Below are 26,177 nucleotides of genomic sequence, written 5' to 3' on the forward strand. Positions count from 1 at the left end.
TTCTCTGGACAGAAGACTTTCTTTCTGACGTAGGGAAATAAGATAAGATGCCTCAATTTCTTGATTACTGTGTTCAGAGAAGATTTAGCACCAGCGACCACAGTGACACCCAAATAAACGTTGTCAAATGAATAAAATAGTTAGTCTCTAGCCTCTAAATTAGAGGGTTTCAGATACTTTTCAGTATAACGTCTCCGCTTTGTAATGTAGGCTGATAAAACGGGTTTGTTTTGTCGAATGCTGCCTTGTGCAACCCTCATCTAGTCACTGCGAGTGAGCAAACATAACGACAGAAACTATGAGCGAGAAAAAGTAGACACCATAGAGAAGGCAAGAGGAGGAGGTGAGGGAAGATAAGAGTTGGAGGGCGAGGCTGACCTTCCCCGCCCAGCAGGAGGTCCATGTTAAAGACAGAAATCCTCAGGCTGACCTGGCTGGGCTTCTTTTAGCTCGGCTGACACACTAAGTGAGCGATGGTTCGGATGTTTGTGGACAGAGGTTGTCATTTAAAGATAGGGCTACTTTAAAAACAAGACCTGCACATTCAGAATACAGGTTACAATTGGTTTCTTAGATTGGACCTTTAGAGACGATTGTTCTTCAACTATTCTATGTTGAGGAGAGACTCCTGCAAGAATATCCTGCACGAATATTTTACCTTACAGTTGGTGCTGAGATAATGACAAGGGCTGAAGAAAAGGCCTGTATTGTCTCAATGTTTACGCCACAGCAGTATTGAGTCACAGTGTTCAACCCCTGTGGTGAACCAGGCATTAATACCCTTTTTTCCCACCAAAATTAGTGTGTATATGAAGGGTTTTTAAACCCGGCTTTACGCGCTAAAAATAGCCGATGCCAGACAAGTCGGTCTGTTTTCTTTTTCCTGGTGTCACGAACATGCCGGAAGACTGTTAACTTTTCCTGCTACGGTACTAAGACTATCTCATTCCACCACACACACACTACTGGCTCTGCTATTCCCCAAAAGAGATACCAGTACACTAGTCTTATAACACAGGGTTAGTAAACAGTAGAAAGCAGCATGGAGGCCAGTGGAAATGTGTCGGTGGTTACTGCTTTTTTATATCTGTTAACTTATTCAGTCTCTTTCAAACTCGGTGCACGGTGATGTGTGCACACACATCATGTTTCTAAAAAAAAAAAAACTTCATCATGCACTCCCAGTGGCACTTTGTACCTTTGGTCCTTTGTGCCACAGTGCTTCAGGATGATGTAGAGAAGAAAAAAGGAGAGGAGGAGGCTCCCGCTACATCCTTATGTCCTCTCTTGTTCCCATCAACAACTCAACACACGCTAGCTGTTCAGCTCAGGCCTGTGGCAAAGTGACTCAGACAAAGGAAACACTTTCAAAGCAAAAATCAAATAACCAGTGCAGCCGCTATAGTTGCGGTACAGGCAGAGAACAAAAAAAGGTTTTATTTCATGGCTTTCTTCTCGGCAAGTATGGGTGCACGGGTGAATATGAGTTGTGTATATAAAGCTCCATTAAAAGGGGATTTTATGGAAAGCAAGAATAGTCTAGGATTGGGTTGGATTTGTCATTAGCGATGGTATTATGTGAAGGTTTAAAATTATCCTGATGGCATTAGTTTTTTGTTTGTTTTAATAATGGCGTGAATTGCTTTCTGCGGAATGGTCTTTTTTGATGGAATTGTCAAAGCCTGATGTGTTCTAATGTCAGAAGAATGTTTTCACGATAAATCTAATGACTCTCTGTAATGTGAAAGTGTTGCTAGAGCACTATTCACGCTTTGCCAGACCCTCCTCCACAGTGCTGCGGAGGAGGGTCTGGCTAGTCCACACAACATTCCAGAATGGGAGAAAAACGTGCTCCGGTTTATTGGCATTTCTTTAAACCAATCACAATCGTCATGGGCCGAGCAGAACCACGTTGCCTCTGCAAAATAGCCTCTGGAAGGAACTTGTTTTAGTGGAACATGTGTACGTTCAAAAGTAGTTTTAGTCGTGCAACAGAAAACTCCGATTGGACAGATAGTCTAGCTAGCTGTCTGGATTTACACTGCAGAGATCTGAGGAGCAGTTAGTCCTCATAAATCCACCGGAGTTTAAAATTCCAACACAAATAAAAAACAGAAGGTAATGGACATCTGGATGAAAAGAGTGAAATCCGGCGGCAACGGAGCAATCCAGGAAGTGGAACATCGTGGATATAGACTACTAGAACCCCAACACATCAGGTGTCGTTTTGGTTAGCTGGTTCATCTGGATACGTTATTCCAGCTTTGGGTAAAGGAGTTTGAATATTTAATATGTTTTATTCCTCTGTTAAAAGGATAGTTTTCCTTTAGAGGATCAAGGGTGTTGTATGCTGTACAGATTGTAAAACCCTGTGAGGCAAATGTGATTTGGGGTTATATAAATAAAATCAACTTAAGTTGAAGTTGTATTTTTCTTGGGGTTGCATTTAACTGCGAGCAATAAGTCAACTCCTTATTGACCTACAGGTTAGGAGGTGTTAAGATATGAAAACAGAACCATACGGAGCGTGAACATTGGACTTACAGTACATGAATGTTAATGTCACTACATGTCTGATGGATGTGTAAACAGGTACCTGCTTGCTAAATTGTTATCCCTATCAACTTTATGAAGTGATAATATTATAAGTTATAATAATTATTATTATTCAGCTTGTTTTGGGGGTCTGCCCTGAGGTGGCCAAATAACAGATTCATCCAGATTTAAAGACTGAGTGACATTTTGCAAGTGCATGCTATCATGCTATCAATCACAACACAATTTTTGCCTGATCAAACAATAATCCAAGTACTATGCCTTTGGGCAATTATTGTCAAACCCTGTAACATAAAGGTATCATGGCACATAAAACTGCAAGAAAAAGGTGACGCCAGATAGCATTCCTATAGCTGCCACTCAGAGACTCTCTGATGCAAAACTAGAGTAACAGCAAAATTAAGCTCCTCGACTCCTCAGCCTGTCTCTGGTAAATTAGAATAGAGTGATCCCTTCAAAAGAAATCTCTGCACTGAAATGTCCTGACTTTTCAAGCAGGAGCTTGAAAGCTTGAAAGCACAGCTCAGTACAGAGCGAGAGTTTGCCCAGGGCCGTCCTCTCTTTAAACTCTTATCGGACTGTTTGGCATCAAACTGAAACCAATGACGGTGAAAGATGAGGCTGTGCTGTTGTAGCAACTAGTAAACACAGAGTAACATCAGTGTTCATTTGACAGTTCTACCACTTGAAAGCGCTTCCAAGTTAAATCAAGAGAACAGAATACATTTGGGACGCATTTGTTATCTCACATTGAGCGAAGACATTTGAAAAATGTTCAAAAACACACCAAGAAAACAAATATGTTGCTGAAGATTTTATTCTTTATTGGGAAGGCAACTTTTAAGAAGAAATAACCTTCAGGCTTTACTACTATTCTAAACACTCACATAAGTAAGTCTCTTTGGTTATTGCTATGTGATTCTGTTTTTAAATTTTAATGTTTTTCATCACTGCAACATTTAGAAGAAGACTGACGCTCTTGCTCTGTGTAAGGCTGCTAGTTTCTTTTTTGTACACGGTCAGCTTTCTCTTTTGCTGCAAACTCAGATAAGCAGACTCCCATTACTAAAATACGGCAGCAGGAGTGGAATGAAGACAAAAGCTTCTCCCTCCGGACAGCCAAGAACTAACATCTGCTCCCGATTCAAAGACAGAGAGTCTCAGAGGCATTCTCTTCATGATTTGCTCCACACATATGCAGACGACGATGCACTGCTTCATTCTCATCTTGTATTCCGATTCAAAAACCAACTGCAATCTCCTACTCGCAGATGTGCATGTAGGAGTAACATTCCTCCAGCCCCCTGTTCCTCGACTCCTTCATTCAAGCATGCATAAGTGGGATCCCGTTGGAAGCAAGTCCTTTCTTGTTGCTGCACCTACTCCACATTCACAACACACACACTGCTCAGGGCCAACCCAAACCACAAGCTGCTTTGAAGATGACCCACAGACATGAAGTGGCTCATGTATGCAAATATTTCCTTCTTATTAGCTTATCAACATGCACGTGCAGGAACCTGTACAGCGTGTATCTGCAGAATTCTCTACGGGCTCCAATCACAGCTAATAAAGGAAATGAAGATCCCAAGGCTAATAAGCGTTGTGATTTCCATAATGAAATAAGTCTGACGTGACTTGAGGTTTCATTCCATGTGAAGTGAAGTGAGGAGGGAATCACATTTCTTGTTATATACTGTAACTGTTGATCAAAGTATATATTGGATTACACCAACTGTACGGCCACGAAGCTGTGATTACCATCACTGACGTCTCTGTAATTCAGTTAAATAAACTGCAAAAGATAAACTGTATATCTGCCGATGCTCGGTTTCCCTAACATACTGCATCTTCCTTGTTCCCTATATACAAGCATACATAATATAAAGACCTTAAGCACTCCCTGGTGCTGAGAAAACCAACTTGAGATTACCACATTTATCTGATATATTATACAACTTTGTTTACCTCCTTATGTGATTTAATATGCGGTCCAGGGTGGGAAATTAGCACCCGCCACCAGCCAATGGCGGGTATGTTTTCAGGTGACTTTGCCTTGTATAAACAGCCACAGTGGCAGGTGGATTGTAAAACATTCCTAGTAACGGATTGGACAGTTTTTGTCAAAGAATGCTGTTGCTAAGTAAAAATGCACAATGCTTATAGGAGTCGCGTCAATGAATCCCCAACATTTCCGGATTTTGATGCTTCATAATAAAAACATTCAAATACCAAAATAACGAAGGACTTTTATTGTGAAGAACTTATAGGAAATGAAACCGTTCACAGTCGGGGCTTTGACCACGAATAGTCGAGTAGCTAGTTTTTAGCGCTAGTCCGTAACACCATGTAGCTAGCTGAGGTACAGACGAAAGGAAAATGATCTGTTAAAAAAATGTGGCGACATATCCCCGGTGTTAAGAGGCCAGATGCGGACCAGCAGTAGCTATGGATGTACAAACTGTTGAGGGCGAAGTAAAGAAGAGAAGGTACTTTTCGAACAAGTGGCGCATTGACAAAACGTACAGCGAAAGACATTTCATACCATCCTGCCAACCTTTATACATTTTATCATCAATGTAGACTGTAACGATGTTTAAGTCGCTGAAAGCTGCTGCCGTTTTAATCCTGTCGGCTCTCTGCTGCTCAGTTCTACCCCGCGACTGACAAAACACACACACACACACACACACACACACACACACACACACACACACACACACACACACACACACACACACACACACACACACACACACACACACACACACACACACACACACACACACACACACACACACACACACACACACACACGGTGGATGCAGGAAAAACCGGAGATGAGACGTACAGATGACCTAAATTGAGGCCAGCTACTCTCGTTATTGTAAGATCAACGATAAGTTAAAATCCAGTAAGTCCTTTATCAAACCGTATGAATGTGTGTCCCAGGCCAGCATAGGAAATTAACTAACAATGTAAAGATCAACAAGCCACTGACACATAATAAATAAATTATATTCATAAAATATGTATTAATAATAAATAATTTATTAAAGCAATTTAAAATATGCTAGTGCACTTTTTATAAATTTGAATTCTGGAAAAAGTGGCTGGTAAAATTGGGGCGTCCACCAGCCACTTTGGCGGTCTTAACATCCATCATTTAATGGAGGTTTTTATGTGAAGCACTTAGCATCGCCAAGTATATTGCAATATACCCATGAGGCTACGTAGGACCCATACACAAGTCAGAGGGTGTATAATTAGACGGGTGTAAAAATAAACTCAATTGAAGACGAAAGAATGCCTAAAACTGTGGGCAGAGCTTCCATCCTCTGCATTCCTTGTAGACTAGCAGTTGGTTTCAGTATAAAAAAACTCAACAACTTCTTCTTTCTTTCAACAACAGCAACAATAGAATGAGAATGATGTCAGTTCGCCGTTCACAATCCATCTATTTGTACCATCAAACACATTTTACCACTAAATGCAATTAAAGCTAAATCCAGACTCATTGTTAGAATGAATTGGTTTTAAAAACCATGTTGAGCAGGCTGACTGGATTAAACCATTTAGTAGCTGCTTTCATTAGAAAGCACCTTGTAATAGCCTCCATCCATTTATCCTGTGCCACTTTTCCAGGACTGGGTAAAAAAGTAGCCCAAATGTCTTTCTCCTCAGCTTTGGCCTCCAGCTCTTTCTGGGGGATCCTGATGTTGGATGGCTAACACCCCTAGTGGGTTTTGGTTCTACCCTGGGATCTCCCACATCTTGTAATGTCCAGAATACCTCCAGAAAAAAGCTTGTGAACCACCTTAACTGACCACTTTTCAGTGTGATGGACCCGCAGTTCTTCTTGCAGATGTCTGAGTTCATTATCCATGTCACTAAGGGGGAGCCCAGGGAACAGGGAAACTCCCCTCTGCGGCTTATATCCATTACCTCTTTCTTTTGGTCGCTACCTAGAGCTTATCAAGGGTTTGTGTGGGATGGAATGTAAATAAAGTGGTCATTTGAGAGCTTTTCATTTAGGCGCAACTGTTTTCATCACAGCAGTGCTGTACAGTGCACTCTGCATCAATCGGTGAACAATACGTCATACCTTTTCTTTATTTCTTTTCTTTGCTGTATTTGCTTTCCTCTGGCTGTCCACTCCTGTCGCTGACTGCACTCTCTTTTCTTTTTTATTTTCTATAACTCTTTCTCTTTCTATCTCTATATTATCTATATATATATTATATATATATTTATCTATATTTATATATATTATATATATCTCTTCTATCTATTATCTTTTTTATTATATTATTTAAATATTAATAATGTATATATATGATGATCTCACAAAGGGGTCATTGCCTCACATTTTAGTAAAATATTCATTATGTCTTTTAATGGGACAACACTGAGACATTACACTTTGCTACAATGTAAGAGTGGGATTAAGTTGTACAGTTTGTAACAGTTGTAAATGTGCTGTCCCCTCAAAATAACTCAACACACAGCCATTAATGTCTAAACCGCTGGCAACAAAAGTGAGTACACCCCTATGTTAAATTCCCATAGAGTCAGGCAGATTTTTATTTTAAAAGGCCAGTTATTTCATGGATCCAGGATACTATGCATCCTGATAAAGTTCCCTTGGCCTTTGGAATTAAAATAGACCCACATCATCACATACCCTTCACCATACCTAGAGATTGGCATGGGGTACTTTCCATAAAATCATCTCTCAATGCAAATCAAACCAGCTATTAGGCTAACAGACATAAAACCATGCCAATCTCTAGGTATGGTGAAGAGTATGTGATGATGTGGGGCTATTTTAAAAAACATATAAAACATATAAAGCAGTTTTCAGAATGCAAGAAATTATGTATTTGACAGTCAGAATTTCCTCGGGGACGACCCCCAGACCCACTGCTTAATATGTGTCCCCCAAAAGGCCCCTTCTGAGCCAGGAAAAAGCCTGCCTAATGATCTTTAAAAAGGGTGAAAGGGAGACGATAACTAGTGGTGTCAACAATAATCGATTCGGCGATGCATTGCAATGCGGGGCATGCACGATTCAGCATCGATGCGGCAAAGTGCCATAATCGATTATGTCACTGTTTATTTTCTGGCCTTGAGTGGACAATAAAGTTGTAAAGTTTCAATTACTTCTGTATCAAAGATACAGGAGAGTGATAATACACACATAGCAGCCAATAAAATCTGTTGTTCAATATCCTCTCAAGGATCACTGTCCCGTTGAAGGGACACTGCGTCGCTGTAACCTCGATAAAACTTCCACTCATGAGCGTTTTTATAACTTTAAAGCATTAAATCTTCCAAATATACACACCAATTGAAAGCTTAGCCTCTAAAACAATTCAACCATAATCTGCGCAGCTGTCGAGAGTGCATCCATACCTGATTTCGTTGTCCTTTCAGCAACAAAGTGGTATGCTGCCCAAAACTTGATTTTCATAAATCCCCAAGAGTCCAAGGAAATGTAATATCCAAGCTTTATATTCCAAAACGATCTGTTCGCCTCACAATGTTGAAGTTTCTGGCCGAATGATAACGGAAAAACGCGAAACAATTTTCCATTACCGCACTTGTTATCGCCGCTAGCTTCTCTGCCCAGCTTGCTACATGCTCAAAGTGGGCGTCATCGAATTCCCTAGCTTCTAAGCTTTTGATAGACATCTCATATGAGCCAATCCGTTCAGGTTTGCCTCTGATATGGCCAATGAAAGCGGACAAGCCGATGACAGCAAAACGAACAGACATTTCTGTAGAAAAATAAATTTTTGAGTCTTTTGGCATCTGGATTTTTTCTATAATAACCTGAGACATGTTGCTATGGCCTGGGTGTATCTGTATATCACCAGATGTGTTTACAGTATTTTATTTGGATCATTTTACAGACTTTGATGGAAATAAAAAAACACCATTCTAGCTTCTGTAACTCTGTGTCAGTAAGGCCTAGAATCACCCTGACACTTGTAACAAAAAAATTGAGAGTGTTTCCTTTCCAATGATGTCAGGCACACCCACGAGTGTCAAAGTATGTGGGAGCTGTACCACTTTTAATTTGGGTATGTCGTTGACCAAAAAGCATGAAATTTCAGCCGATTCTTAACAGGATATCTGACTGATTGCCTCATGACTGATGAAAAATTTGCCTTGTTGTGTGCAGTAGAATTTTGATGCATCGCAATGCAGCGTAGAATCGAATTGAATCGTTACCTGGTGAATCGTAATGGAATCGAATTGTGAGGGCAGTGCCAATGCACACCCCTAACGATAACAGAGTTAAGGGATCGTCAGTCATGGCTGAATGGGAATAGGACTATTGCTGCTGTAAAAGACCCTGGCAGAGATATGACAGGGAACTGTTTGCTGCTGCCTAAAACTGGGGTAGGAAGGAGAACATATGGGGGAATGTGAGTATATCTGTGAGTGTGTGTTAACAGGACACGTGTTACTGGGTTTCATTACCATTCATCATGGGAGACCTAGTACACAAACATACTCCTCAAGCTACACAGGCTCAACTGTTAAAAAGACTACTTCACCTTTAAAATTACTATTTGTATATGAATAACTCAACCCTTTGACGAAAACTTTGTTTTTCTCTCAAGCCTCCATGGTGAACGAAGAACGTATGCTACTCATACCCAACAACGGAAGTGTGCGATTTTAGCGAGAAATACATGTAGGAAAAGAACAGAGCATATAGCTGGATTAAGACCTGAAATATACTGCTGTAAACGGATGTTTTGATATAGTTTTCCTGTTGTTAAGCGCAGCCGCTATTTACTTCAATTCCTCAAGGATTAACTCCGTTTTCTCCGTCTGCTTATCATTTTGTGACTCCAATAAAAAACTACATTCATTTGTTTGCTGGGACCCGTTTTAATGTGCCAGCTGGCATGCTGACTGCCACTGCTCAATTTATTTAATGAATGAACCCAATAAATAAAAAAATACAATAAAAGAAACTACGCGTACTGCAGAAGTAATTTCAAAAGCTTTACAGCAGCCAAGAAGGAAGCACAAAACAGACGGCAATCTCTTGTTTCTGCTCAGGACTGAAATAAAGGCGGTATGGGACTGCATCGGAATATAAAAGAGAACATTTTTTTAAAAAAAAGATGGAAATCAGTATGCTGGTTTGAAGCCGGGGGACCAGGGAACGCTGCCTATCACGCAAGGCTGATCGCAGCGCATCCTGCATTCATGAACAGTAACTAAACTGAGGGTAACTTTCACTTCGAGGAATGTTAAGTTAAGAAGGAAGTTAGAGTGCAGCAAGAAGGTCTTTGCTTCATCCGTTTGTACACCAATTTATTGTGGGATAGTTTATTATTTATGGGGTGGTGATGGCGCAGTGGATATGACACGTACCTTTGGTGCGGGAGATCTGGGTTCAATTCCCACTGCGATACATCAACCAATGTGTCCCTGAGCAAGACCCTTAACCCCTAGTTGCTCCAGAGGTGTGCGACCTCTGACATATATAGCAATTGTAAGTCGCTTTGGATAAAAGCGTCAGCTAAATGTAATGTACAGTATGTACAGTTATTTAGTTTTGGGAGGATGCTGTCCAAAATACACTCCATCCTGGACAACTCCTCCCACCCACTCCACAATACACCGGTCAGTCTGAGGAGCACCTTCAGCGACAGACTCAGACACCCACGATGCGCCACAGAGTGCCACAGGAGGTCGTTCCTGCCTGTGGCCATCAAACTATATAACTCCTCCCTCTGGGTGATACACGGTTAGTGTCAAAACTGGTCTCACAGCACGCATCCCCACATCGCATCTCAATATTCTTGGACAATTATGTACAATAATTCCTGCAATAGTTATCAGCTACATGAACAAAAGGTGTTATTTATTCACTGCTCCAACTTATATTCCAACTGTACCTATTTATGTTTGTACTGTATTTATGTTGACACCGCACGACAACAGAATTTGTACAATCCATTTGAAACAATATTATTAACCTAATGTTACTTGGAACCTAATCTCACTTGATTCTACTTAACGTTTTTATTAATTTATTATTGTAGCTATGTTACTTTACTTTACACTTATTGACGTGCTCTATTCTTACTCTTATTTTTACCTGGAATTTGACTGGGAGCAACTGCAACTAAATCATTTCCCTGAGGGGCTCAAAAAAGTGTTCCGATTCTGACTATAGTCACTTCTACCAAGGGTAGAGGACTACATTATCAGCCAGTAATTAGATGCAATATATTATAGACACATTTTTCAAATAACAAAGAGAGTGGATATACCTCCATAATGTATGTAGTTACTGGTCTAACACATTGGTTCCCAGCCTTTTTTGGATTGTGACCTCTTCAAATTTAGAAATATCTACTAGCAACCAATCGTCATAAGTTGCATTCGTCTACATGTTGTGGTGAGTCCAACTAAAGAATTGTTTATGAAGTCTTTAGAGGCCAAAAGAGAAAAGAAAAACAAGAGAAAAAGACCAGCAATTAGAGGAAGGTCTGCATTTTTTTTCTACTTTCCTAACATCTTAATCATCTCATCTCACTACCACTGTGATTAATCCTGTGACCACTTGGGGGGGGGAGCTGACCCCAGATTGTGATTGGCAACCACTACAGCAGCTTTACCAGTTATGTTGGAATTTAGGTATGATTTCTATCTTCTGCTTTTGTGCTATCGCTGCAACTTCAAGCTCATTATCAGGATACAGTTCTGAATTGGTCAAAGAAAAGATCCCTTTTACACTTGAAATTACTAAAGATTACTGAATATTTAAATGGCAAGTACATATGTAGCATTTCTGCAAAGTAATTATTTCATCTTATACTGAATCCAATGTAGTGTTTACAGTAGGGTGAATCACTGTGATTCACTCTACTGTGAATGGAACGCTGCATTATTTCATTGACCGGTTGTTGCTTACATGTGAAGATGACCAGGACGGTGCGGAGCAGTAGGTCGACGGCTTTCTCCCACCTCTGTGACACGCGAGCCAGTACTGGTGGTATGAGAATCTCGGCTGGCACATAGAACTGCAGGGCGAAGGTGATGAAAATACCAAAAGAGTACAGCAGCTTCACCGCCTGGTACATCCTGGAAAAAGGGATGGAGAGAGAGTCATTTGACAGAGAAAGAAAGACAGAGTCACAGAAATGTGATCTAAACAGACTAAATGAAAAAGGTTGTGTGGCACAGATACAGCTATAAAATACATTTTGGTAGTGCACTGAAATGCAGCTAATCAAAAACCCTTCATAAAACACACATCAAGCATCAACACGAGGCCTCAAATTGCATGAATAAGAGCCATCAGAAAACATATTACAAGATGAAGAGGAGTCAATTAGTAGTTCTTGTAAAACATACAGCAGCCTAACAATCTTCTTCCGCACACTTAAAAAAAAAAAAGAGATGCTGTTAATTAAAGCCTTGGAGTTTTCAACCTCATTAAAAATCAAATCTATTTCACTAATTAGCAGTGTCGGTCCAATAACAGGAGGCATTTCAAAAGACATCTATCACTTATCACAGTGGAGATAGTAACAAGATAATGACAAAACAAATCCAATCAGAGTATTTGGTTTGACTTTATCCCTAAAGAAATGAGCTCACAGAAGGAATAAAATGAGTACACATCATGGCTGAGCTTATAACTCAGAGGGAGGAAGATGAATGGTGCAAATAAAGGCCCTCTTTGAACCAGACCAGAAGAGAGTTTTTTCTATTTTATTTGTAATGCGTGGAAAGGAATGATTAGCCCCCTGTCCGTATGTGCTGAGATCTGCCGGGAGCACACTACCAACTGACAGAGGATCATAATCCGAGGTGTTTGGACAGCAATTATACTATAATATACTAGTCTCAATATTGCTAACACCTTGTCTCGTTATATTTAATGTTCGGAAAACCTGGGACTGGGGAGCTCTTTCCTGAAAGTTTTATTTTATTTTTTACATTTATGAAAGCAGCAAAGCCAAAATGCTGAGAACTAAGGAGTTAGCGTGGGTAGTGACAGCCACCATGGCTAGACATACAAAGAAAAATTTAATCCATTAACCCTTGTGTTGGACAAAACAAGGGTTAACCTGCTAGACAAGAGCCCGTGGACGAAACGGAGCTGCTGCGCCCTTGTTAATTCTCCATTTGTGCAAAGTATCTGACTGTGTGGACTGTGCACACGGTATTAAGTGCCTACAAACATGATATGCAGTGTCTGTGTATGTGACCCCGATGTAGTGGCTTGAGAAGGTTGGCGGTTCAATCCGAGGCTTCTCCGGCCACATGCAAAGTGTCCCTGAGCAAGACACTGAACCCCAAATTGCTCGCTTGATGCTTTTAGCTGTCCACTACTTACTAATACTTAGCATGGGTTAAAATGCAGAAATAGAATTTCACTAAATTGTTCTGTGTATTACCAAAAAAGGGCTGCACAATTAATCAAATTTTAAATCACGATCACGATTTTGGCTTTCCACGATCAAATTCACGTGATCGAGCGAAATTTAAAAGGAGTCATTCCGTTCATAGAACGCTCCGTATCAAATTTTTTTTTTTTCTTCAAAGCTCCATAAACCACGTGATCACGTGCCTCCATGAGCCAATCAGAGTTGTTCCCTGCACCGCAACGCTTAGTTTAGATGACAGAGGGTGGAGTAATGTGAGGAAAATTCCACAACAGGTCATAAGCTTTTCTTTAACGGTCTATGGTCATAAGTCGTCCCGAGGTTTACCAGTTTACCGGTAAACGCGACATGTTGTCCCGTCTGTGTTGTTTTTCAGACATCAGCAGTGACCAGTGCTAGTTTGAGTCTTTAGCTCATAGCTTTAGCGGCAGACTGTTGTACATCCCGCTGTTGGAATCCTCTACAGTGAAATACAGTCACACTACACCGTTTAGCTGTCAGCATTTTAGCAGTGTTTAATCCAGTTACTACTGTTGCTAATGGTAGGCTAACGTTAGCTGCTGTGTATTAGTGTTTACTAACGTGACATGCAGCGATGTTTCTGTTGCCTCTAACGTCCGTTTCGGAGCATCAGAGCGCAAGCAGACATTTAAGTGGCACCGTAATGAGGCACCGAAATCCACGTTGCTATTTCATCCAGTGGATACTAGGCACCGGTGCCAATATTTTTAACATGCGCCGTGAACGTGAACAGACAATGGTGTAGCCTGTATCTTTTCACGGCAAAAGTGCATGTGTGGAAATGGCGTACTCCTTCATAGTATCATTCAACAAAGGAGGAATGTAGCACAATATGGATGTGAAAGCAGTTATAATTAGTCTATATGTGACAATAAAATTTGTTTTGGTTAAAATCAACAAATAATCATGATAATTAATCGTGATCTCAATATTAATACAAATAATCATGATTATGATTTGGGCCATAATCGTGCAGCCCTACATGATGAGAAAGAATAAAGTTTGTTGTTGTAAATATGAAGCAGGTGCATTTTTTAACTATATCTGTACCTTTTTTTATTTAAGATTGCCATCTATTTGTAATCCAGGGAGTGTTGATGCTATCTTACCAGCAGTTTGGCAGGTTGAGAGTGATGCTCCCTCCTATGTGCTCTCCAAAGCACATATATCCTATGGTACCCAGGCTGATGTAAAGGAAGGTGACGATGCCCATCCCCAAATACAGAACCGGGATGAAACTCTGAGGCCTCTGCATCTTGTTCTCCAGGGGAAGAACCTGCCAACCCGAAGAGACAAAGACACAACCAGCCTGTCAGTAGGACAACAGACCAAAATAAATGTATAATTCATGGGTCATTCTCTCCTTTAAAATTCAAACAACGTTAGAGTCCAATGTTTTAAGTCCAAACACTTTTAAGTCCAAACACACAAAAAAGAAATGTCTTCATGTTCCTGAGTTTTTCATTTTTTAAATGCCACTTTCTCTCATGCTGTGATGTCTCTTGGTTTGTTTATGGAAGTTATGATGAAAGCTAAAATTAGGTTGACATTTCGGCAAGCAATATATTGAACACTGTAACTTGTAATGTTCTTTCGGCGGTCTGGATGCTGTTAATTGAATACCAATGAAGAATTCTCTTCTGCAGAACAATCTGAGCAGTGTACTTCAAAGCACTAAAACAAGATTAAAAAAAAAAAAAAATCCATTCAGATTCCGATTCATTTTATTTAAAACAGGGACAATGCACAAGTTAACATTAACCTTGTATAAAAACAAGGAGAGATGCATTGTGCCAGGTTGTAGCACAAGTGCTATTTTCCGCCCGTAGTCCCTATGTATGTTGATACAGTGCCTTCATTGTTGTTCACCAGTATTGTTGAGCAGTTCAGAAACAATAACATAGAGTAACATAAGCTTCTGTTCCATTTTTCCAAATCATACCTGGACAAAACAAGCTGATAAATGTCCAACAACTGCTGGCTATAAACCAGCTCACTGCCAACTGAAACAAAAGCAACGCCATCCTTCCACCCATCCATCGTCATTCGCTTATCCGTGGTCGGGTCATGGGGGGCAGCAGCTCCAGCACGGGACTCCAAACTTCCCTTTCCCAAGCCACGTTAGCCAGCTCTGACTGGGGGATCCTGAGGCATTTCCAGGCCAGTATGCTTCAAAATGTAATTGGTGTGAGGCTTGAGAACGGTGGTGCATGCTAATGGCTTGGTTTAGTTGTATACAACTGTCAGGGGTCATGCAAAAATCTTTGTGTGTTGACACAAAATGTCAACACAGCTTAATAATGCCTAAACAACATGACGGATGACAAGGCTGCTTCGGATGTGAAAGAAACCGTGACACATCATGTTAAATCACGTTTAAGCTGCTCAGCAAGATGACCCCTTCCTCACAACAAATAGGCCAACTCTGCCCACCTCATTCGCATGTTGTACATCCCGCTGTTGGAATCCTCTACAGTGAAATACAGTCACACTACACCGTTTAGCTGTCAGCATTTTAGCAGTGTTTAATCCAGTTACTACTGTTGCTAATGGTAGGCTAACGTTAGCTGCTGTGTATTAGTGTTTACTAACGTGACATGCAGCGATGTTTCTGTTGCCTCTAACGTCCGTTTCGGAGCATCAGAGCGCAAGCAGACATTTAAGTGGCACCGTAATGAGGCACCGAAATCCACGTTGCTATTTCATCCAGTGGATACTGGGCACCTCTGCCCACCTCATTCGCATGTTGAAATCCGACCCTAATGTGGACAGCATGGCGATAATGAACGCTTATTATACCAGGTGTGAATGTAAAAAAAAAAAAACCCTGATCAGATGCCATAATCCAGATTAGAGCCCAACCAATTTATCGGCAGGCCAATATTATCGGCCGATATTAGGCATTTTCAAAACTATCGGTATCGTCATTTATAATGGCCAATAAACGATTTTTTTATATATATATATATATATATATATATATATATATATATATATATACACACACACACACACACACACACACACCAGATTTTTAAATCGCCAAATATTTGTATCAATATCGGTCAGGCTCTAATCCAGATAATGTATCCAGATCCACATTTCAGGTTAATTACAGATGTAAATGGGCTGTAACTGTTCAGATGTTAATGTGTTTGTCCCTTGCTTTATCTTTAGTAATCATCAGTCCGTCACGTACCACTCCAATCCCTTCGAAGGCAAAGATGGCCGTCCCAAAGAAGAGAGGGTAGTCTTTAGCCCTGCCCACGTATGGCAAATGAATGGGGTATCTGATGTTCTGCAGGACAGAAAGAGAAAGAAAAAAACATGAACATTAACACTACATTCTCATCCCAGACGGTCTGATTAGTTATTTCTGAATACCAGACTACTGTTTCCACATCTGATCATATCATATTTGCAATCCATTTGGATCATTTGTTATCAGATTAATTAACAACGCCTTGTGCCGAGAGGACACGACTCCTTTGTCCCGTTCGACTTGTTTATTGGCCAAAGCTTACAAATGACATTAGCTTGTGATAAAATAATTGAAAGTGATTAGGGTCTTTGATAAGTAGCTGTGAAATAAGCCGGATATTATAAAGGGAACGGTCATTACTGCAAAATACATCTAGGTGGGAGAATAAAAGGAAATGTAATGTTTAGCACACTGCAGCTGCTGACACTGGCTTTGCTGTTATGGGGAAACCTGTTTACACCACACTTTATATTATACACTAAAAATGAAGGCTACTAGGATGAACCTTAAAACCATAATGTGGAGTCGTTACAAATTAAATTGGAGCAAGGCTGTAAGCACCATATTAAGATGTGTATACATTCTGTGGTTCAAGGGCCGAGCTGAAACACAGAAAGGACACCGAATCAAACCGAGCAACAAAAAGAAAGAGATTGCAGACTGTTTTTTTGTGGTGCTTGTAGCCTTCATGCTCTAGATTTCCCCCACATTTCTTGCTTAGGTGATTTATCAGCCACATAGACACCTTACGGGCCAGATATATCTCTTTGTGAGATTTCTGATGCAAGAAATTGATTTTTTTTTTTTTAAAGGCAAGGTCGTTTCTCAGGGAACACAACCGCCAGGCAAAAAAAACAGGAAAACAGATAATCTGGAGACTCTGATGCTTCGAGTTATGGACAGTGGTGAGTTGTTCATAACAACCTCAGAAGCCAATGAAGTATAAACAGAGAGACAGATTATAACACACAAAGTGTGGGGGGGGAGGGGACGGTTGTTATCCTAGATGAAGAAAAGATCACGTTAGATTATTGCTTGACATGCAGTCAATAAAAAACTTCCGCTATTCACAGATTTCACTCCTGTAGACAATCTCTACCTAATATACCACAGAATTTATTGAATTGTATGGTATGTAGTGATTTTCTTGGGTGTCTGTCCCAAAGTACACTTTTATTGTTTGTAGAAACAGATCTGGACAAATGTTCTGTACTTTTATCGGCCTGTTGGGAAGTAAGTCTTGGCTTCCTCTAGTTTCAAATATAGTATAGATCTGTATTAGTTACAGTGTTCACAAGTACAGTGTTTTCCCTAAGTTTGTGGAAGACTTCTGTGCACGTATTTGGCAGGGGGGTTTAGGGGTCCTCCCGTATGTTTTTCAATACAAAAGAAATGCAATTTCACATCATTTTGGACCATTATTATTACCATATCTGCTAGGGGTGCACGATTCAGAAAATGTAACGATTCAATATCGATTTTTAGGCTGATGCTTTGATTCAAAAACGATTCACAGTATGTAAATGTAGTTACTTTTCCCATGTGATTGCAGTAGACAGACAATAAAAAAAGAAAATATAAATAATTGGAATTCTATGAATCAATTTTGAATTTGATTCGATTATTAATCTATTTTTTTGCACACCCCTAATGCGCTTAAAAAAGCAGATAACACTCAAAAAACTTAAAGACAAAACTTGCTAAAGAAATCCACTGGGGACCAACTACAATCATTAGATCTGAGAAAAGCCATTCAGTTAGTGTTGATGCTCACATTGATTTTACAATAATTGCCCAAAATGGCCTGGGTGCTGCACCTAAGCTTTATAATGGTAGGGAAACCTCTGCAAGTGTTTTCTTTAATGAAGTCTGAACATCTTCTCTTAAAATCGATCAGAAAGAGAGATGAGATGAAGCTGGTGTCTTACCGTGAGCGAGTAGAAGTAGATGAGGATCAAGCTGGCGCTCATGACCAGGTTCGCCACCAGAGAGAGGGGAGCCAGGTACCTGAGGTCGGGGGTGAACACCAGCAGGATGAGGGCAGGCAGGAAGCAGAGCATGTAGAGGCGGGAGTCGAAGCTCGGCACCAGGACCTGGGTCTGGTTGGTGTGGTTCATGTGGCAGTTGAAGGTGGTGGCGTTGGCTGCTTCTACCACCTAGTGAAGACGAGGGTGGAGGGGAGCACAGAGAAATGAGTAGGTTTCTGCTAAAAAAAAAGAAATTGGTGCCTGAAGATATTTTTATGAGGAACTCTTCCAAGAATCGACCGATGCTGGTTTTTCAGGGCCGATACCGATAATTAGTAGTTAATGAAACCGATAACCGATATTTGGAACCAATGTGCATTTACATTTAAGTCAAAATTAAGATTTTGGGTGGCAGGTTATCTCAGCTGGTAGAGCGGGCGCACATGTATGACTTAGAAGGTCCAGGGTTCAAATTCAGACCTGTGACTGTTTTCCTGCATGTCTCCCCCCCCCCTCTCCCCTTTCATACCTCAGCTTTCCTCTCTAATAAAGACTGAAATGCCCAAAAACATAAAATATAAGATTTTAGAATGTTACAAACTCCAACGCAACACTTTGTTTAAATGCTTTAAGCAATTACTTATAAATTAAGTCAGACTCAGTGGGGAGTGAAACTGAAGCAGAGGGACAGACACAGAGCTGTAGCCAAGCCAAAGTAGCACACTTTTTAAATTCATTAACTTTATTGGTTATCAGGCAAATAAAATAAAAAACTGATACAGATAATCTGCAAACTGCCAAAAAAATTGAGCCAGGGACGATAATTGATCTATCCCTAAACTTTTCAAATCTCACCTGCTCACTGCTGTTCTGACTACAGGCTCCAAAATAAAAAAAATTTAGTTTTGGTAAATTTGGTAGATGGTGCTAATTTTTTGACCCTGCAGGTATGTCACTGGGATTCTCAAGTACTCTTTTGCCTCCCAAAAACCCTCTGACATTCTCAACGCTCAACATTTCTTGGTTTATTTCCTTACCCAGTAATAAATTCAGATAATCACTTTCCACAGAGTCTATCTATAAAGTCTGTCACAGGTTACACCCGAGGGAAGATGTGTTAGGATTATTTATTGCCTCAGAGACCAAGGCGCCGATTGGTAGAAAGTGCACTTGAAGTGAAATACTTTCTTAGCTTTCGGCTTGAAAACTCAAATCTCCACCACCGATGTCGCAAATATGGCCACTGATTTTAACATTTTTATGATTCACTGGGTTTTATTTTACATTGTATCTTATTTTACATTATTATGGCACTTTATCCCAGTTTCTATGTTCATTATAGGTCTATTTTCCACTTATTGTAAAGCACTTTGTGCTGCATTTTCTTGTATCAAAAAGGTACTATACAAATAAAGTTTATTGTTATTAATATTAATTATATTAAGGGATATCCTTACAGTGCCTTTTTGTTTTGACAGAAAGTCAAACAACAAAAGTATTTTCTGTAACTTGCAATCATATAAACTAAACTAAACTCTGCAAGTGGTCCTGGAGAAATGTCTTACTTGATGAACAGATTATCAAAATGGTCATCGACTAAGTTGCAGTTTCTGTAATAATTACTTATCAATCATTCAGCTAAGTATTTCAGGAACAGCATAACCACTAACTCCCCAAAAAGTTTGATTGTTTCAATGAAATATACTCAGTGCTGCATTCTGCCTGGTGAGGCTGATGTAGAAGCTGAGGAAAGGAGACCTCCATTGTAGACAAACACCTCCATCTAGTGCTAAGAAAGAGTACTATACAAATAAAGTCTACCCAGGACCACACTTGCAGTCACTAGTCTTCAGTCACAGGCCAGATGATTCAAGCATTTAGTCTGTGAGACTGTCTTTCAGAGATCTCCAACCACAATATTTGGTGGCAATAAGGTCAGCGGTCAAACGCAACGACAATCGTAGACAAAACAACAGCTATACAGAGAAATGCTTGGGTAGAAGAAGCAGAAATGTTTTTGTATCGAAAGAGATTTGTATCAAAGTAATTGGAATGAAGTTCCTCCAAATCCTCTACAGCTGTATTTGGTTTTATTTCTATTTCCCCCTATTTCACCCATGCAGTAGAAATGTATGTGTAGCATTACCAGTGCATGCTGTTACATGTTTAACAATTTTTAAAGGTTTTTTGAGATTAGTTTTTGGGGTTTATTTCAATGTATTCTATAAACTGTGCTGCATGTAAATCCTCTCTCCCTGCTCTTTGTTATCCTTCTACTGCTAGTGACCTATTTATTGGTATGTGTAAACACTGAAACCTTCTCACTCTCTCTGTGAGTACATGAACATGCATTCCTGTGGCCATCCATACTGAGGCAATTCCATAAATCCACATTAAGAGTAAACGGAAACGGCTTCACAACTTTAGATTTATGCTCATTTATTGGGCCGTGCAAACACCATAGATTTAGTTGGATGTTTAGAGCTGTGCTGTCAAAGGTCAGAAGACACAGCAACCTGTATGTTATGCATTGACAAGCAGTAGACAACTATTACATAGGGATGCAATGATCTGATGCCGATATCGGGCCGACAGCGACTCAAAAAGCTGGATCAGGTGTCAGTGACATTGGGGACGATCTATTCAGTTCTATGTTTATGTACTATGTTCATTATACAGTGGAATTTTAATTCCTGTTTAAGTTTTGACCAATTTGTTGCTGCGTTTAAAAGGTTTACACTTGAGTTGAAATTCCTGTTAATTTTGGTTTGGATGTTTGGGCACCTGGGTGGCTTTACTCCTTGATGCAGCGGCCGCAGGTTCGACTCCACCCTGCAACCCATTGCTGCATGTCATTCCCCCTCTCTCTCCCCTTTTATGTCTTCAGCTGTCCTGTATCATTGAAGGCCTAAAAATGCCTAAAAAGATGTTTTACAAAGTTGCTGGTGCACAATTCTTTATTTTAATAATAAATAACAATTTTGTGAATTTACATCTTTATGTTCATTTGTTAGATTTTTATTAACAAAGTTAGGAAAGCAATGTTTAAGTCGCCTGATGTTGCCTTACACATAAAAGAATGACCCTAGTCACTTCACCACAGTGAGGCATTGACCAAACACTGGTATCAGTTAATCAGCCGATACCGCGTGTGTGTGTGTGTGTGTGTGTGTGTGTGTGTGTGTGTGTGTGTGTGTGTGTGTGTGTGTGTGTGTGTGTGTGTGTGTGTGTGTGTGTGTGTGTGTGTTCAGGACCTGCTTGATATTGTCACTAAGGAAGACAAAGTAGACGCAGCAGAAGCCCAGCTGGGTGATAATTAGAAACACGTTCACCGTCTGTCTGAGTGAGACAGAGAGAGACAGGCAGAGGGAGGGAGGGAGGGAGGAGGTTGGACAAAAGGTAAGAATGCTCACAGAGTAAATATTGAGCATGAATAACTATGTACTCATATAATAGACAGGAAATGCTTTTGTCTTCACATCAATAACCCTTATTGTGCAATTTTGGCACTAAACACTGTCTCAATTTTACTGACAATCAATACCAAATTATAGCAAGATAAGATATATAAGGACCTATAAAAGAGCACATTACCGACTTTACTTTACACAATTGAGAGTTCAACGTTTGCACCATAATTATATTTCACGGTGGGAGAGCGTCTGATACACTATAGTTACCTTTATGAAAAACTCTTCACTGAACTGATACATTAGGCCTTCAAAATAAGATTGCTAAAATATGTTATTATTGAATAAATTTTCATAATATGGTGTAAAAAATAAAACGTACAAATGATACAACTGTATGCTGGTGACATGAATAAAACTAATCCGTTTTCCAACAGTAATCTCTAAACTCAGTAGGTGAAACATGTCTTACTTTCCCCACTGCGAGTGTCTCCTCAGCCAGGACACGTTTTCCATCCCGTACTGCACCACCTCTCCGTAGGTCAGAGATGGCCTGTTCATCCTGGACGGGGAAATAAATGTACTGTAATAACTGACATTGCATTTGTCTGTTTGGATCAAATTCTCTCTTTGGGGAAAAGGCACTGCAACTGAGACAACCTCATAGGTGTAGGTGTGGGAATCACCAGAGGTTCCGCGATATGACATCATTGCAATTTTTTTACATAATACAACTTTGTCAATAAATAAATAAATAAATACATTTTTCTGTTTGTTCATCATACTTCAATTTTATTATTTCTTTGATTATTCTAGTACCAAAAAGTTAAAGCTGTAGTGCGTAACTTTTTTATATTAATAAACGTCCGTTACATTGAAGCCGTTGCCAAATGAGTTGCTACAAAGCTAATTAAGACTATCAGCTCCACACAACTCTCTCTGGATTTCTCAGTATGACTATGTTCAGTAGATTGTGGCGTCCGGTGATTTTCACACGCAGAAACTCGAGTGAAGATAATTACCTCTTCTGAAGAGTCCATCATGTTTTTTTAATCCTCCGTGTCCTCCTTGGCTACTAGCAACTGCGTGGAGGAGGAGTAGGGGGCTGTGCGCAATCACAGAAGGCTTGTCGGGGGCGACAGAAACTACGAACTAGAGCTTTAATTTCTCATGTGCAATTTATATGCCAATTGATACTTGGCGTCCGTGTATCGATACAGTATTGCCACAGAAAATATAGCGATACTATGCTGTATGGTCCCCCCCCTCCTCTGAACACAGATGTCCTTCTGCATTACTATTTAGATATCGTGCATTTTTTTCAATCTCTATTTATTCAAAGAGGCGGGGCTGCCAAATTTGTTTTTACAGGCATTCACACACACATCGGAGGCAGCCTAGTAAAACCATTAAAAGCCTAAAATGGAAATGAAAGTTGCAAGAAAACACCTTACAGTGAAGTAAGATCAGATAGGCATGACATTATGAAACAATAAACTGCTGTTAAAGTTAAACAAAAAAGCCTCATTACAGCTGCTCAGAATAGAAAAAACAGACAGATTGGGGAAGAAAGTAAAACAGCTAATAACGGGTAGAGGTGGAAACCAAATCTTTTCCCATCCATATGTGGCTTGATAACTACATAATTATAGGCTTAGTAAATGCAACATGTGGCTCCTGTGTATCTATGAGGGAACAAGAGGAAGTGATGACTCTGACTCTGCAATAAAGAAACCTAAGAAACAGGAAGAGCAGCATGTTTCCCATAAGTGTCTTTTCACTATATTTTGATATTAGTGTTCCCCCAGTGTATTGCCAGCCCTGTGGCCCACCGGGCCTAAGATGCCCCCCACCAGGCCTAAGCCACTGGGAATTATTTTTTAATGCATTTTAAGTTAGCTTTTAGCACTGACTTAATGTAGGGCCATATGAAATATGTCTTATAGCTTTTTTAAGTTCAAAATGTTGCGATTCCGTCCATGATTCTGTTATCACAGAAACTATTGGGCTGTACATTAATGCTGCCATCAGTCTGTAACTGGCCGCAGCAGCGTCCAAAAACCACCGGGCTAAAACAACTTTTCTGGGGTATTGTACAGTAAATGATTTTGTAGAAGCTGTGTCTGAGGCTTGTTGTGAAAGCTCTTCATTCATGCTCTCTATCTGCTTAATCCTCTTTGGCGTGGCAGGGCGGGACAGGTGTACGTCCCTCCATGAACGGGGCAGAAGGGAAGGTTGACTTGGCAGCAACTGCAACACACACTAATGGAAATCTGATAATGTGTTAAAGTGCAAAGACACTAACAGCTGATAATACTAGCAGATAATGCATCCTACTCTGTGTGGGGGGGTGGGAATCTGTATAAAATCAATATAAATATGTAAAGATTACAACCGGTTGAGATAAAAACATAAATCTACTTTTTAATTAATCTTAATAGACTTCTTCATTTATTTATTTGAAGAGATTTTTTTCTAATTTAGTTATTTTGATGTGAGATAAAAAAAATCAAATTTTTAATTAGATCAAATAATAATTTCAGCTGCACTTTTAATAAGGGGACACATTCTCATTATGTTAAAACATACTGAGAAAATTGCATCGTGAACTTAAGATCTGAATCTTATCGAATGGGGAGTTGAGAGTAGCGTTACATCCCTACTCAGGGGTTTATTGCCTCAGTGGATCGGTTATATAATCTGAGCGTTTCAAATTGGAGTGGTGACAAGATTTACAGCACCACCTCTGATTGGTGGAGCTCGTCACGGTTACATTACGTCTGTGTGTGTGGGTACACACAGACGTGTGTATGGAGTGTACGTATATGGAGCCCAAATGCTGTTAAATTACACAGCAGAAAAGGGTGGAGAGACACGCCAAATAAAGTGTACTCTGTCAACCAGCCACAACAAACAAGGCACTGTTGGCACAGTGCTTAGGTTAAGTAAACAAATGACAACGAAAGCAGAGCAAAAGCTGTGGTTCTACAGCGCGTAAAGCGTTAGATTATTTGGCAGGTACAAGGCCCTGCTGTTGGGGGGGAGGGGATAAATGTAGAGACAAAAAACTATCTTCAGGCTGCATTTTGGAAAGAAACAATTGCAGTTACAGGGAAAAACAAAATAATGTAAAAACCCATGGAGAGAGAGTTTCAATTAAAGCCACTTTATGTCAACCTGACTTTTCTTTGTCCAGTTTAGGGAAACGTTTTCTAGATTTCCCCCCAAAAAAAGAAAGGTGCTACTCCTTGAGAGGAGAGAACTTAATGAGCTAGACTGCATTACAGCAATATTGGATTTACAGGATTTGACACAGACACGGACACACGGACACACACACACACACACGCACACACACACACACACACACACACACACACACACACACACACACACACACACACACACACACACACACACACACACACACACACACACACACACACACACACACACACACACACACACACACACACACACAATCTATAAAATGTTCCTCATTTGAATTTCGAGATAATGCAATTTGTTTCAGGATCTGAAACCCCTCTAAGTGGGTTATTTGTCTAGCCGGACAGAGCACTGACATTATTGTGAGAGAAAGGGATTATGTTGAGACAAAGCAAAAGTCAAGACTGTGGCTGCATTGCATTGTGGTCTATTAAAAGGACTTTCAAGGTGTTGTTACTTACTTTACACTTAGGTGGTGGGAACATTTCACAAGCACCTGCATACAGTTGATCGCTACGACGCCCATACACAGCAGGCTGAGAGGGCCGAGCTGGAACAGACAGACAGACAGACAGACAGACAGACAGACAGACAGACAGACAGACAGACAGACAGACAGACAGACAGACAGAGGAGGGAAGTAGAGTCAGGTGATTCATTTATTTAATCTTTGCATTACTGTTGAAGCACAATATTAACTTAGAAAATAAATGACACATTTCATGCTAAATTACAACATAATATTTGGTCCCATTTTCTTTCATATCAGCAGTTGCTGTCGCACCAGTGTGCATGTTTTGTAAAACAAAGGTGCTTTACATTATGGAGGAGATTCCTTCAGGGCTAAGGAGAGAAAAGGGGGATGATATCTGACATGAGCCAAGAGGTTTACATAACAACTTCACTTTTTGACCACCATTCTGTTTTGGAAAATAAACACAAAGTCAAGTGCATTTATAATCTTAAAAAGATTTTCAATTCTTAACTTCTATTTCTAGCTGAGCCTTTATTTCATCTGTATGACTTAATGGCGCATGACCATTCTGGACTCTGTCTGTGCAGATAACCGCTCATAAAAGGATAAAAACGCCGCGCCTATCACACAACCACCACGATATTTCCATTTGGTGCAACATGTAAATGTTTTCACACCGCAAACCACAGCTCTCTGCCCAATCCCGTGAACAAAAGGGTTACAGCTTTGGGGGAAGAAATGCACCTAGAACATCAGAAATACCAGTGAAGAAATTGAATTTCACATTCATCGGGCTTAGGTGCTGACAAAAACGGGTCAGGTGCTGCACCA

At 40.2% G+C, this 26,177-nt stretch overlaps 1 protein-coding gene across 3 annotated transcripts in view; it reads right to left on the reverse strand.

Moving 5' to 3' along the window:
* The window catches only part of slc36a1 (solute carrier family 36 member 1), a 49,339-nt gene that overhangs the window by 14,063 nt on the left and 9,099 nt on the right, over positions 1-26,177 (reverse strand). For all 3 annotated transcript variants that reach the window (XM_039813010.1, XM_039813011.1, XM_039813009.1), the window contains exons 5-11: positions 25,333-25,421; positions 22,116-22,205; positions 21,488-21,572; positions 18,195-18,422; positions 16,204-16,302; positions 14,114-14,280; positions 11,504-11,673 (exon numbers count right to left, since the gene is read on the reverse strand). In XM_039813010.1, the coding sequence (XP_039668944.1) occupies positions 11,504-11,673; positions 14,114-14,280; positions 16,204-16,302; positions 18,195-18,422; positions 21,488-21,572; positions 22,116-22,205; positions 25,333-25,421 (928 nt within the window). The remainder of the gene's footprint in view (positions 1-11,503; positions 11,674-14,113; positions 14,281-16,203; positions 16,303-18,194; positions 18,423-21,487; positions 21,573-22,115; positions 22,206-25,332; positions 25,422-26,177) is intronic.

This window comes from Perca fluviatilis, chromosome 10 (assembly GCF_010015445.1).
Source record: "Perca fluviatilis chromosome 10, GENO_Pfluv_1.0, whole genome shotgun sequence".
NCBI classification, from domain to species: Eukaryota; Metazoa; Chordata; class Actinopteri; order Perciformes; family Percidae; genus Perca; species Perca fluviatilis.